The 12,992-nt window shown below is 33.9% G+C and overlaps 1 protein-coding gene across 1 annotated transcript in view; it reads left to right on the forward strand.

The window, feature by feature from the left end:
• Window positions 1-12,992, forward strand: part of LOC145284956 (WD repeat domain phosphoinositide-interacting protein 4-like) — a 53,133-nt gene that overhangs the window by 13,678 nt on the left and 26,463 nt on the right. The window contains exons 5-8 of the mRNA XM_080134057.1: window positions 1,157-1,251; window positions 3,802-3,875; window positions 4,715-4,837; window positions 6,379-6,464. Of these exons, the coding sequence (XP_079990183.1) occupies window positions 1,157-1,251; window positions 3,802-3,875; window positions 4,715-4,837; window positions 6,379-6,464 (378 nt within the window). The remainder of the gene's footprint in view (window positions 1-1,156; window positions 1,252-3,801; window positions 3,876-4,714; window positions 4,838-6,378; window positions 6,465-12,992) is intronic.

Consider the following 12,992-nt stretch of genomic DNA (forward strand, 5'->3'; position numbering starts at 1 on the left):
CTGTGGAACGGGCTTGCCTAAATCCATATTGTTTGTCAGTAAGAAGTTTAGCAGCTGTAAGGTGCCGGACTAGAGCTTGATTAATTATGGTCTCAAATATTTTGGCGAAAAGTGGGAGAAGGCTAATGGGGCGATAATTTACTGGGTCAGTTCTTTCGCCAGAATTCTTGAAAACTGGTACTACCGAAGCAGTTTTCCAGCAGGCAGGGAAGCACGATTCATTAAGGCATTTGTTGTAAAGTTTGGAGAAAACTGAAGCTACTTCGACAGCGCATATTTTTAATAGCACAGCCGGGATGAGATCAGGTCTATATGGCAGCACACTATTGAGTTTATTGAAATTTTTTGTGGAACACCTATCATAAAAAAAATAATTAGTATTTTCTTTTCATAAAGCATTTTTGCAATAAAATAACAGATTATATAAAAAAAAATTTATTCACATAAATCAACAGATCTTGTATTCAATATCTCGTATAAAATAATAGTGGTGAATATTAGTTGGACAGTTGTGCCTGGTGTTTTTTAACTACTGCAGCAATATGTGAGCGGATGTGAGAGACACACTCTTAACTCTTCATCAATATTTTAAGTCTTTTACAATATTTTATTGTGATTGTTTACGTAAGAAAATCCCAGTTCACATAGAACGTAGGCAGTCAAATTTTGATTTTTAGTTAAAGTTAGAATTGAGCAGTGTTATCTTGATTAAGAAATTAAATGGCTTCTAGCTCTTATCTCTTTGCGGCACACCAATAATCATTCCATGGCACAGTGGTTGGAAGCCACTGATTTAGAGAGTTTATGGTGTCACACATGCACACCCAGAGTTCAACTGATATTTGCGGAACGTGTCAGAGTTTATTTGGAGTGGTTTTATTTCTTTTATACTTGTGAACCCATGAGAGATGATGACACAGGATGAGAAGAAAGACCACAGAAACAGCATTGGGGTTGGGGATTGTTGTTAAGCGGGAGAGCACATGATTGCACGTTAAGACGCAAATCAAAAAAACAAAGCTGCCTTTTTTCTTGTTGCACTCTGCATAATCCTTTCATACACAAAACTAAATTATTTTTTTTTATATATATATATATCAACTGAATGATCATTAATTTTTTTTGTTTTTTGATTATTTTTAATTTTAATTTTCAGAATCTTCTGTGTTCTTCGGAATGAAATTCACGTGTTTTCTTTTCCAAATACTTCCATACATTTATACTCTTTCCGGACCAGAGATAATTTCAAAGGTCAGTTATGGTTTTTATTCTTTTTATTTATCATTTTTTTTAATAGACTGTGAAAATAGTTCATGTCAAGGGTTATTAAGTATTTTGGTGCTTATTCATGATAACAAAAAATTGAATTTCCATTTAAAACAAAAAACAACAATCTTATCTACTTTAATTTTTATGTCAATTTCAACTAAAATCAATGTTATCTACTTATCCACAGTAATATCACATATTATGTTATTACATAACACATAGACTTTCACAATCCATTGATCCACCATTATTTTTTAAATGTAAATGAGGAAAGTAACTCAGTTTGGAATCTGTTTATTATTAACTTGCAATTATTTCAAAAACTATTTCCGTCAATAATTAATTTTCTATTTTATTATTTTTTATCATTTTTGGATTTGTTACTAATTTCGACATGACAATAAAATAGATAACATTGCTTTTAGTTAAAATTCAAATTTTTTGATTTTCGTTGTTCTGAATAAGCACCTGTTTTTTAATGATTATCTCCCCTGATTCAAGCAATGTACCCGTTAAGAGATTGATTCCACAAAATTAAATTTGGATTTACCACTAAAAAAAATTATTTTAATTGCTTCAGAATTTTATAATTAAAATGAATGTTCAGAAAATATGATAATATGCATTTTTTTTTTTTTTTTTTTTTGTCATTCTAAGATTTGTTTTTTTTTGTTTTATGTACAATTCAGCTTCTTCATTTTTTTATGTGACTTTATATAATGGTATCCTATATAGACTAGTATGGTTAACTGGGATTGACCAGGGTGTGGGAAGGGAGCCTAAATAAATAAATATATACTTCTCTCTCTCAATTGAGGTTCAATATAATACTGAAGAAATTTCAGGATTTTCAATCAAAAAAAAAAAAAAAAAAAATTTTTTTTTTTTTTTTGCCTTTTTTATTTTCCTAACAAGAAAACCGTTAAAATTTTTGTTTTAACTATAACCAAGTAGATGTTGGTTGCACCAAATTCGATAATGGACTGTGTCTTGTGTGGTTATATCAATACTTAAGAATAAAAATGTAGAAACTGAAGAGATTGTTTACTTTTCAGTATATTTTATCCTTTTCCATCTTTGTGTCTGACTTACCACCAAGCTAGAGTGAATATTCTTGTGAAAACAAACTTTCTCTTTTAAAAAGACAAGACACAGCATTCATCCTAGATGGGTTGAACTGACTTCTTTTAAAGGCAGAAGTGTCATGGGAATATTAAATTCACAAGCAATCCTTAGTTGCATGTATATACTCACCAGAGGTGGGAGGAATGACAACATTGGGTTTTTGCAGTTCTTCCAAATCGTCACCCATTTTAGTACTGATCAGTTTCAATGTTGCTTAACTTCAGTGATCTAGTAAAGACTGGTGTGTCGACATGATTGTGCTGTATTCTCTAACTCTTTTGGTTATTATTGTCTTTTAGACATTTTCTCTTGCTTTTTGGCTTATGGTTGTCTTATATCATTTTCTAGTCAAAGAATATTTATATTTTTAATTCCTTACCAATGTTGGTAACACCAGACATAACACCGACGATAAATTTCTGACAAACATCAAGTTTTACACTGTTTCACACTTTAATTCTAAAAAATTCACTGATATCTTTTAACTCACACTGAACAAATTGCCTTTTAATATATTAACTGTGTAATCACTTCTACTAACGATTCCCTGAGAGGGTGTGAAATAAATATATTTGTGTGTAGCTTAATTGCCATAAATATATTTTATATGGCAATATGGGATTTCGTAGGCTGAATAGCAAAGATGGCCGACCGCTGCTGATGTCATGTGGAAACTTAAAATTGCAAAATGTAAATATAGAAACAAAATTCAATAATTCTAATTTGTAAATAAAATATTTTGAAATTACAATTTCGTCTGTTATTTTATATCTTTTTTTTTTGTTTGTTTTTTTTTTTTTTCGGAAGTTAAAAAAAAAAAAAAAAGGAAGTTGCAACTACTTTTTTTTTTTTAGTTTTAGAAAAACTGAAAATTTTAAATAATTGAAATACTATTTCTCCAGAATTTTAATTTAGAAAAATGAACTAATCTCATGATGAACCCATTTAATAAAAACATGTAATCACAACTTCCTTTTAGTTTGCTGATTTTTTCCATCAAAAACTATGAAAACATTTTTTGTTCCTATATTCAGATTTTGCAATTTTAAATTACCATCTGGCATCAGCATCAGTCGGACATGTTGGCTATTGAACCTACGAAAGGTCATGTTTCCTTATATACTGTTACTCGCTGCATTTATTCGACGTTATCTCAATGGAAGGTTCAGAAAAATAAATTAAAACTAGCTATGTTTACAAATTTTTTAAATAGGATTTTCAAAATTGTTTTAGTTTTCCTTTATTTTATTTTGGATATTAATAAAAATTAAATTGATAGTTAAAAGAAATAATTATGTGTATATAATTTAATTATTATTGCTTTTAAATTATTTTCTTAGTAAATTAAAATATATTGTTTCCAGTAATTATAGCTTTTTTATTTTATTTTATTTTTTTTTTTTTCAGGTCTTTGTGAAGTAAGCACTCTTCGTGATGTTGTGGTTTTCCCTGGCCATAAATGTGGAAGTGTTGAAATTGTTGTAAGTACATTTTTGATGCAAGCGACATTGTTTGATAGGTTAAATAAATCCTAAATTTATATTTCTTCTGTAACTCGTTAATATTATCTGAATCTTGAAAAAAGATCCAGAGTTACTGAATTTTTTTATATGAGGATTAATCATTATTTTTTGGATTATTCAGAATACTGTTCTCATCTTGAGTGTTCTTCGCATAACGTTTTGGTCGATGTAATTTTCAAACTTCTTTAGGAATTGTGAAATCTTTTTGTCAAACTCAAGAATCTGCACAGAATTTGGAAAAAGAAATTTGCAATTGTATTTTGAGTGTCGCCACACTAAGTATTGAATCTTAAACCTCCTGAAAAGTGGAATTTATGACTGAATTTTACCAAATACTTTATCCACTACATCACAAGTCAAGGATTCTAAATATAATTGTGAATTAATTAGGAGTTCTATTCAATACATGGCTGACAGAACAAGAGCATGCTACCTTCGTGGATTAAATAAATGGTCCATTAGAAATTCTGTATAGATTCCCAAGTTTAACAGAAAGATTCCAGGGTTTGACAAAATATACCTAAAGAAGGTCTGAGGTTTCATCAACCGAAACGTGAAAATAACAATCAAAATGAGAGCAATGGTTCAAAGAATACAAATAATGAAATCCAGAATGTTTTTATAGAAATTAACCAAAAATGCATGACTTTTAAACTAGGGAGTGGGAAGGGTCTTTATTTAAGCATCCTGATTGCCTTTAATTTTATGGAATCTAGAATTTCAAAGAACCTTTTGCCAGATTTGGATTTTATTAACATTTTGTTGTATTTTTTTTTCCACCCATGAATTTGTTTTAGGATCTTGAAAGGGTACAGCCAGGTCAATCCGTGTGTCCGGTGACGATAAGCGCCCACCAGAATGAGCTGGCTTGCTTGGCCCTTAATCAAACGGGAAATATGATGGCTACTGCTTCTCGAAAGGTTTGTTAACAAAACATCAAATCCAAGTTTTTCTCTTTTTTTTTTTTTTTCTCTTTTTTTTTTTAATTTAAAAAAACATGATTTCTGAAAAGTAATGGAATTCATTCTAATCACAACACATTACAAACATTTTTACTAGATTTTCTAATTTAAGAGTTTTTACTGCAGTTAAAAACTACTTCATTTTTTTTTTTTTTTTTAAGTTACACAAAGACAATGATAATGACGCTTTATATTATTGGAAATTGAATTAAAAAAAATTTTTTTAAATATGAAACAATTCTCAAATGATACAGAGAACATCCCAAATTAATAAAACTATGTATCGACCGATAAATGGGGCCTGAATGCTTAGTTTGACTTTCTGGGGATTAGACGATGCCCTGTTTTAGAAAGGTAAAATCAGCAACCAGACATCCCACACACTATTACCAGGAGCAGGTGGTCTCTTTCTGCGGAAAGGCTGTGCAGCTGGCTAGGAATAACGACTACTGCTATCAAGCGAAGGGTAAAATAGGACGTCCCATTTAAACATATACTAACCAAGACTGATAACAGAATGAATCAGGCTGTAACCTTTGTAAACAACAGGTCAGTGTGATCGACAGTGATGTCATGCTAGTAAGTGCAAGGAAGCTAGATCTGTTGAACAGTTATTCAATGATGAACGAGAGCATTTTTTATTAAAAAGCATTAAAATTTGCGTTAAAGAAAGGAACACGTTTTCATTTTATACTGAACGTTTATCAATATAAATGCAACAATTCAAAATGAATAGTTATTTTTATTATTGCGTTAAAGTAGAGAAATATCACGTTGTTCCATAGATTTTAAAAATCATTTATTTACAAAATTTATTCAAATGTAAAGATGCAAAGTTTAGCATTATACTTATTTTTTTATTTTGTGAAAAATATTTTTGCTAATGCAGCCATATTTAATTGCTTTTATACGATGGTCAAATAAGATACAGTAGAGGGAGGGGGTGATTTGGGCAAAAATTGAAATTGTCTCCATATAGAAGCATCTCTCCTTCACTGACTGAAGACAGAAAAGATGAGGCATGATATAAGTATGTCACGAAAGTATAAAGATTGATTTGGCTTCGTTAAATATTAGCTCTTGATCACCACACATATGAAAAACCTGAGCGAAAACAAATTTATAAGTGACTAAAAAAAATTTAGCATTATGAAAGAAAAGAAATAGAATGGAATTTAAGAAGGTGGTGATAGGAAGATCAATTTGCTTAAGATCTCTCTTTCGTGACAGGAGATGGTTGAGAAGTTAATCCAGCTGGGTAGAAGAGACATCTAGCAAAATAAATCACTTGAGTTTCACAACAGTATTATGCGTGCTTACCCCTGAATTCAACAAATTTGGTTTTATATGCTTATGGACTTTGTTCTATTTGACTGTTCTGTCGACAATCATATAGGACTACATTTATTTTATAGCAGATGGCAAAAACCAACGTTTTTAAAAAAAAATTTAATTAACAAACATTTTCATGTTTATTTTATTTTTTATTCATTTTTCAGGGTACTCTTATTCGGGTTTTCAACCTTTATAGCAAACAGTTGGTGGTGGAACTTCGTAGAGGATCAGATACTGCAACTTTGTATTGGTAATTACTTAATTTTTGTATTTTAGTATAATAACTCTGTTGTCTCAGTTAAGATAAAAACAAAATGTAATGAGTCCTCAGACATACCTCTCCATCATACAGTATATCGATACTCTATGGCTGACCAGGATAGCTTCCATACATTTATATCTGATCTACTTTGCATTCCCTATTTAAAAAGAATATGTTCTCTATAGTATCAGACCTGACAGAATGGTTGATTGCAGGTATAGACTGCTTCATACCCTCCAAAAGATTTCAGTAAAAACCTAACAGCCAGAATGTGCTGCTGCCATTATGCACTGAAATCACTTTTTCCATATCTTCCAACATAATAGATGTACTGAGATTAAAGCCGCCTTCAGGACTGCCAGAAACCACTGTAAAAGAATAATAAAAAAACTCAAGAGAGTTGTATGCTCAGTCCGTCAAGTCCAAAGTAGTTGAGCAGTGACTTGGTTCCCACCAGTTTTGGCAAATAACAAACAGGGTTGTGAGCAGAAGCGTGTGCTCTATTCTAACAATAATCAATTGACCTGAGGTAATCTCGTCAGCATCGGACGAAGCCAAGAACTTTGCAGGTAATTCTACCCTATGGGATCAAGGCCATTCCCCCCTCCCTCATATTTCCTCCTGTATTTGAAAACACATTATGCAACATACAAATATCTGTGCGTGATGCTGCCAAGCTAATCAAAAACCTTGATTCCAGTAAAGCAACTGGCCCTGATGGCATTACAATTATAGTGCTAAAGAAGATTCAACCAGAACTAGCTCCCATACTTACAAAGTTGTAAGGAGTATTGCTTCCAAACAACCTGGAAAATCTCATCAGTATGTTCTGTATTTAAGAATTTAGGTGATTGGTCATCTCCCTCTCAGTACAGACCAATAAGTCTCCTGTGCATCATGAGTAAGTTGCTGGAATCTGTGTTAAATAATCAACCATCTCAGCAAAAATAACCTCCTCAGTGACATGCAATATGGTTTCTGTTCTGCTAGATCTACAACAGATGTGCTAACAGTTATATCTCATAGGATTAGCAAATTTCTCAACAGAGGTTTCCTTTCTAAGACAGTTGCTCTTAACATATCAAAGGCCTTTGATAGGGTATGGCATAAAGGTCTACTCCATAAGATCTCCAGCTATGGTATAGCTGGAAATGTCTTCTCAATTATTAAATCATTTCTCTCTGATAGGTTCATAAGAGTAGCGGTTGATGGGTAGAAATCAGAAGCTCACAGTATTAATGCTGGAGTCCCTTAGGGGTCTATCCTGGGCTCAACTCTCTTTCTGATCTACATCAATGATCTCCCAAATCACATCCTAAGATCATTTACAGACATTTATGCTGACAATACTACCATCTATGGCAACACTTCAAAGGTCATAAATGACCAAGTTCTCTCTGGTTCTCTCTCCTCTGATCTTGATCTTGCAATGGGAAAAGAGGTGGCTGGTTAATTTTAATGCATCTAAAACCAAGCTTCTATCTTTACATCATCAACGCTCTGATCTCTGTCTGGCATTAATTGAAATGAATGCCTTTTGTCTTGGGGAGGCTCCATGTTTTGACAAGTTTCTGGGTCTGATCTTTACTCCTGATCTGAAATGGAACACGTACATCAAATCCGTTTGCCAAGGTTGCTGGAAAAATGGTTGGATCATTCTATCACTCCAGTAGATATCTCACTACCGATGCAATTCTCTACCTGTATAAAAGCCAAGGATGGAGTACTGTTGCTACATCTAGGCAGGAGCTGCTAGAAAGACCTTATCCTGCCTTGACAGAATTCAAAATAGACTTCATAACTTTGTGGAGATGCTCTTTTCTCTTTTCTGGAATTTCGTTCCCACAGGAGAGATGTTGCGAGCCTGTCTCTGCTTTATCATTATTTTCATGGCAAGTACTCAGCTAAGCTCCAATCTATGGTAACTCTTACCAAACTTTCACAAAAAAAACACTCGTCTAGCTGAAACCACTATCAATAATTTCCCCCGTTCTTTATCTGTGCCTAAACCTAAACGTAGATTCCATGAACAAAGCTTCTTTCTTAGAACTGCACGCCTGTGGAATTGTCTTCCGTTTCTCTGCTTTCCAGCTGACTACAATACGTTTGTCTTCAAGTCCAACGTAACAAGTTCTTGATTAGTTGTCCCCTTAAGTAATCCAGTTTATCCACTAGTAACGATCACTATGATATTGTCCCATTGACTACTATATCCTCGATTGGCCTCTGGGCCTTGATAAGTGATGACTCCTTTGTAAAGAAAAAAAAAACTTGACTAACTCTGACTGCTCTTGCTCTGGTCTCAACTATTAGGTTGAGAAAGTTTGGTTTTTAACTTTTAAATTCAGATGACATATCTTGGCTCAAACGAAAATTTATTGATTGAAATAAACACCATCAGAATCAACACACTTGGTATGGCAGATGAGACCGTTTCATAGCCCAATTTGTTCAACTTCTGCAGGGTCGGTTTAGCAACACGTGGTCGGGCATTGTCGTGGAGGAGATTTGGGTTGTTTCAATGCTGGGTGTTGTTGTCGAAGTTTCTGATGCATTTCAGCCATTTATTGACAGTACTTCCCCGCCATATTGGTTTCATTCAAAAACTGTAATGGATGAGACCGATCACCAAACAATCAGCATGATCTTCTTTCGATTTAGGAAGTGTCGTGGAGCTTCATCGGTGTCTAACCACCAAGCTCAGCATCCCCCGCCCATATTTCCTCTTGTATCCTGGTGCTACCAGATCAGGCTGTCTATTGGCTTCCTGAGACGAAATGCACCTACATCGATTTTCCGTTTTTGTTTCCTATTCTCTTTTGTAAAACTTAATTATGTTCTGCAAAAACAAAAACAAAAACAACAGCCCCCTTCCCCCTTTTTTTTTTCTTCCTACTTCCCAACCCCGTCAGTGGGGCATTAGAATACACTCCACTTTGGCCTCGTACTGGGCCAGACAGGCGATCGGAGAGGCCCGATCCGATCAATCGGCTGGTCACGTCTAGCTCACCACTTATACGCATACAATCTACACCAAATCTAAATAATACACAACACTTCCCCATCAATACTGATCCCCAAACAAGTGGTGAAAGCGGTGGCTGAGGGTCAATTGTATATAGTGAACAAGGACTAGACATGGATGTTTTTCTCTGATCTTTCCCATATTTTACTTGGATGGGAGAAATTAAGATACACGAGTGCTCGAAGCCTACATTATGTACAAGTATACCATACCTGTAACCCTGTTGTAGCCAGGGCGAATGGGCTTCCCCCCTGTGCGCATCCCAAGTAGGGCTCCAAGGTGGGTGGGGAGCAGGGATGATGAATTAAAAAAAACGAACCCAATATGAGTTATAAAAATCCAAGTAAAAAAAGATTTTTAGACAGTTCGGACAGTGACACGAATGAGGAATCGGATAACTATCCAAACTTTATAGTAATGGAGTCAATTGGAGAAGTGCCTTTAACCAAACTCTCCCCCTTCAAGATAGAAAAAATACTATCAGAAAGGGTCAAACCTAAACTAGTGAAAAAATTAAGAAATGGTAATCTTTTGATAGAAATTCTTACCAAAACACAGGCAGATGAACTTTTAAAATGGAAACATTTTGACAATATAAAAATAAAAACATACCCTCACAAAACACTAAAGATATGCAAAGGAGTTGTGAAAAGCCCTGAACTTTCACTTTGCTCCATTGACGAAATCCGTTCAAATCTAAAAAAGAACAAAATGTAACGGATGTCAGAAGAATTCAAATTAAAAAAAAATGGAGAAATGATAAACACTCATATATATTAACCTTTTACCAACAAAAAATTCCACAAGAAATAAAAATAGCCTATGAGAAACTAAGAGTCGAACCATACATCCCCAACCCACTGCGTTGCTTTAAATGTCAAAAGTTTGGTCATCATCAGGACGGATGTACACGCCAGCCAGTTTGTGGAAGGTGTGGAGAAAACGACAATCATATCAATTTTCAAAAAACTTATAAATGTGCCAACTGTACAGAAAATCACAGTGCCTACTCCAAAGACTGTGAAATCTGGAAAAAAGAAAAAGAAATTGTTAAAATTCAACACTCAATAAACATCACCTACCCAGAAGCAAGGAAAAAGGCAGTAACAGCTAAATATTCCGAAATAACCAAAAAGAATATTCCCAACACAAATAAACACAATGACAATTATTGCACAACAAACCTCGATATTAAAATCCAAGACCTCACCAACCAAATCCAAATATTGATAAATACAATTGAAGAAATGAAAAAAAAACTCACTGGAACTAAAAATCCAAACGCCACACCCAGTAGACCAGAAACAAATAAAAAAAAACAAACCAGAACCAAACTTAACTAAACAAAAACTACAAATAAACCCACAAATTCCCCTCTCCAATAGCTTTAAGATATTGGAGATCGAGAACTCTGAAGAGCAGAATACCAACAATAAGGAGAGTCCCTTAATCCCCCACAAGAGTTCTAATATAAAAACAGATAACAACAAGCAAAAAAATAAAGATTCTCCAAAAACATCCGAACAGACAAGAACAATAAATGGGAAAAATTCCTCGAAGAAAACCAGCCCCACAAAAACCAAACCACGATCTCGCTCAACATCTAAAAGCAGAGATAAATCAAGCATAAAAGCTAACAAACCAATTGAACACAAAGAACCAGAAGCCATGGAAACAGAAACCGAATCTACCAATGATAAAAAGCTCACAAGTGCTCAAACGCACATGAAACAGTCCAATGATTCAAATACAAGAACTACAGACCAAAATAAATTTAAAACCTCTTTGGAAACAATGGAAATAGAAGACAAAACTTCTAAACCCCCATAAAAAAGAAAACACCCCTATTCCCAAGACAAAAGGGAAATCAAATGCATAAAATCTAAACTATGGCCAACAAAATAATCCAATGGAATTGCAGAGGTATAAAAGCCAACCGGAATGAATTACTTCTACTAATATCCGATCTATGTCCCACAATAATATGCCTACAAGAAACCTTTTTAAAACCATCTGAAAATATCAATCTCCAAAGTTTTACTGAATACAACTATACAACAAATAACCCAAATAGAGCTTCAGGAGGAACATCCATTCTCATTAACAAAAACACGGCACAAAGCCAAATAAATCTACAAACTAACTTACAGGCAATTGCTGTCACAGCCACCCTACATAGAACGGTCACAATTTGCTCCATTTATCTGCCTCCAAACGACCCCATAGATGAAACCGAAATAGAAAAACTCATCAACCAACTCCCTCGCCCCTTCTTATTATTAGGCGATTTTAATAGTCAATAATGTTAGTTGGGGATGCTCAAACACAGATAGAAAAGGAATCACTATAGAAAATATTATCAACAACAACAATCTATGCATATATAACAACAAAAAACCAACCTTTATTCACTCCGCTACAAATTCGTCCTCAGCAATTGACCTCTCTATAAGTGATCCTAGTATCTTTATAGATTACAATTGGACAGTGCATATAGATACCTGTGGAAGTGACCACTTCCCAATAACTTTAGAACATTTTGGTCCTGAAATAATCTCAAAAATTCCTCGTTGGAACCTTAAAAAAGCTAACTGGAATGAATTCAAATTACTATGCAAACACAAACTCCTACCTGAAAAATGTGAGAAAGACCCAATCACTCACTTTACAGATACCATTATCTCAATAGCAGAAGAATGTATTCCTAAAACAAAATCATCAACCAAGTATAATCGTCCCTGGTTTAATAATGACTGTAAAAAGGCTATCAGGCTACGATGTGGTGCATTAAGAAAATTCAACAATCAACCAACTACTCAGAATTTAAACAACTTTAAAATATGCAGGGCTAAAGCACGCCGAACAATAAACGAAGCCAAAAGAGAATCATGGAAGAATTTTGTGTCTAAAATCAATAACACCACCAAAGACAAAACTGCATGGAATATGATTCAGAAAATATCAGGAAAAAACACCAGTTCCCCTCTCAACCACCTCTGTGTAAACAATAGTAAAATAACTAAAAAAGAGGACATGGCAAACCTGCTTGCAGATACTATTGCAAATAATTCATCTTCTAAAAATTACGATAAAAAATTCCAGATCATTAAACAGGAATCAGAAAAAAACAAACTGAACTTTAAAAGTAATAATGAGGAAGAATACAACAAACCTTTTACCATCCATGAACTAAAGGATTCATTAAAAAAAGCCAACAACACGGCTGAGGGACCTGATAAAATAACGTATGAATTTCTAAAACAACTACCAGATGAACCATTAAAGTATTTACTTTCTATTTATAATGACATCTGGCTCAATGGCAATCTTCCAGCCATATGTAAACAAGCCACAGTCATTCCTATACCAAAACAAGGAAAGGATGCATCTGACCCCTCCAATTATTGCCCCATAGCTCTAACAAGCTGTGTGTGTAAGATCATGGAGAGAATGGTCAACACCAGGTTAATTTGGTTTCTGGAAACAAATAA

Source organism: Euprymna scolopes, chromosome 9 (genome assembly GCF_053919585.1).
Source record: "Euprymna scolopes isolate OS-2025 chromosome 9, ASM5391958v1, whole genome shotgun sequence".
NCBI lineage: Eukaryota > Metazoa > Mollusca > Cephalopoda > Sepiida > Sepiolidae > Euprymna > Euprymna scolopes.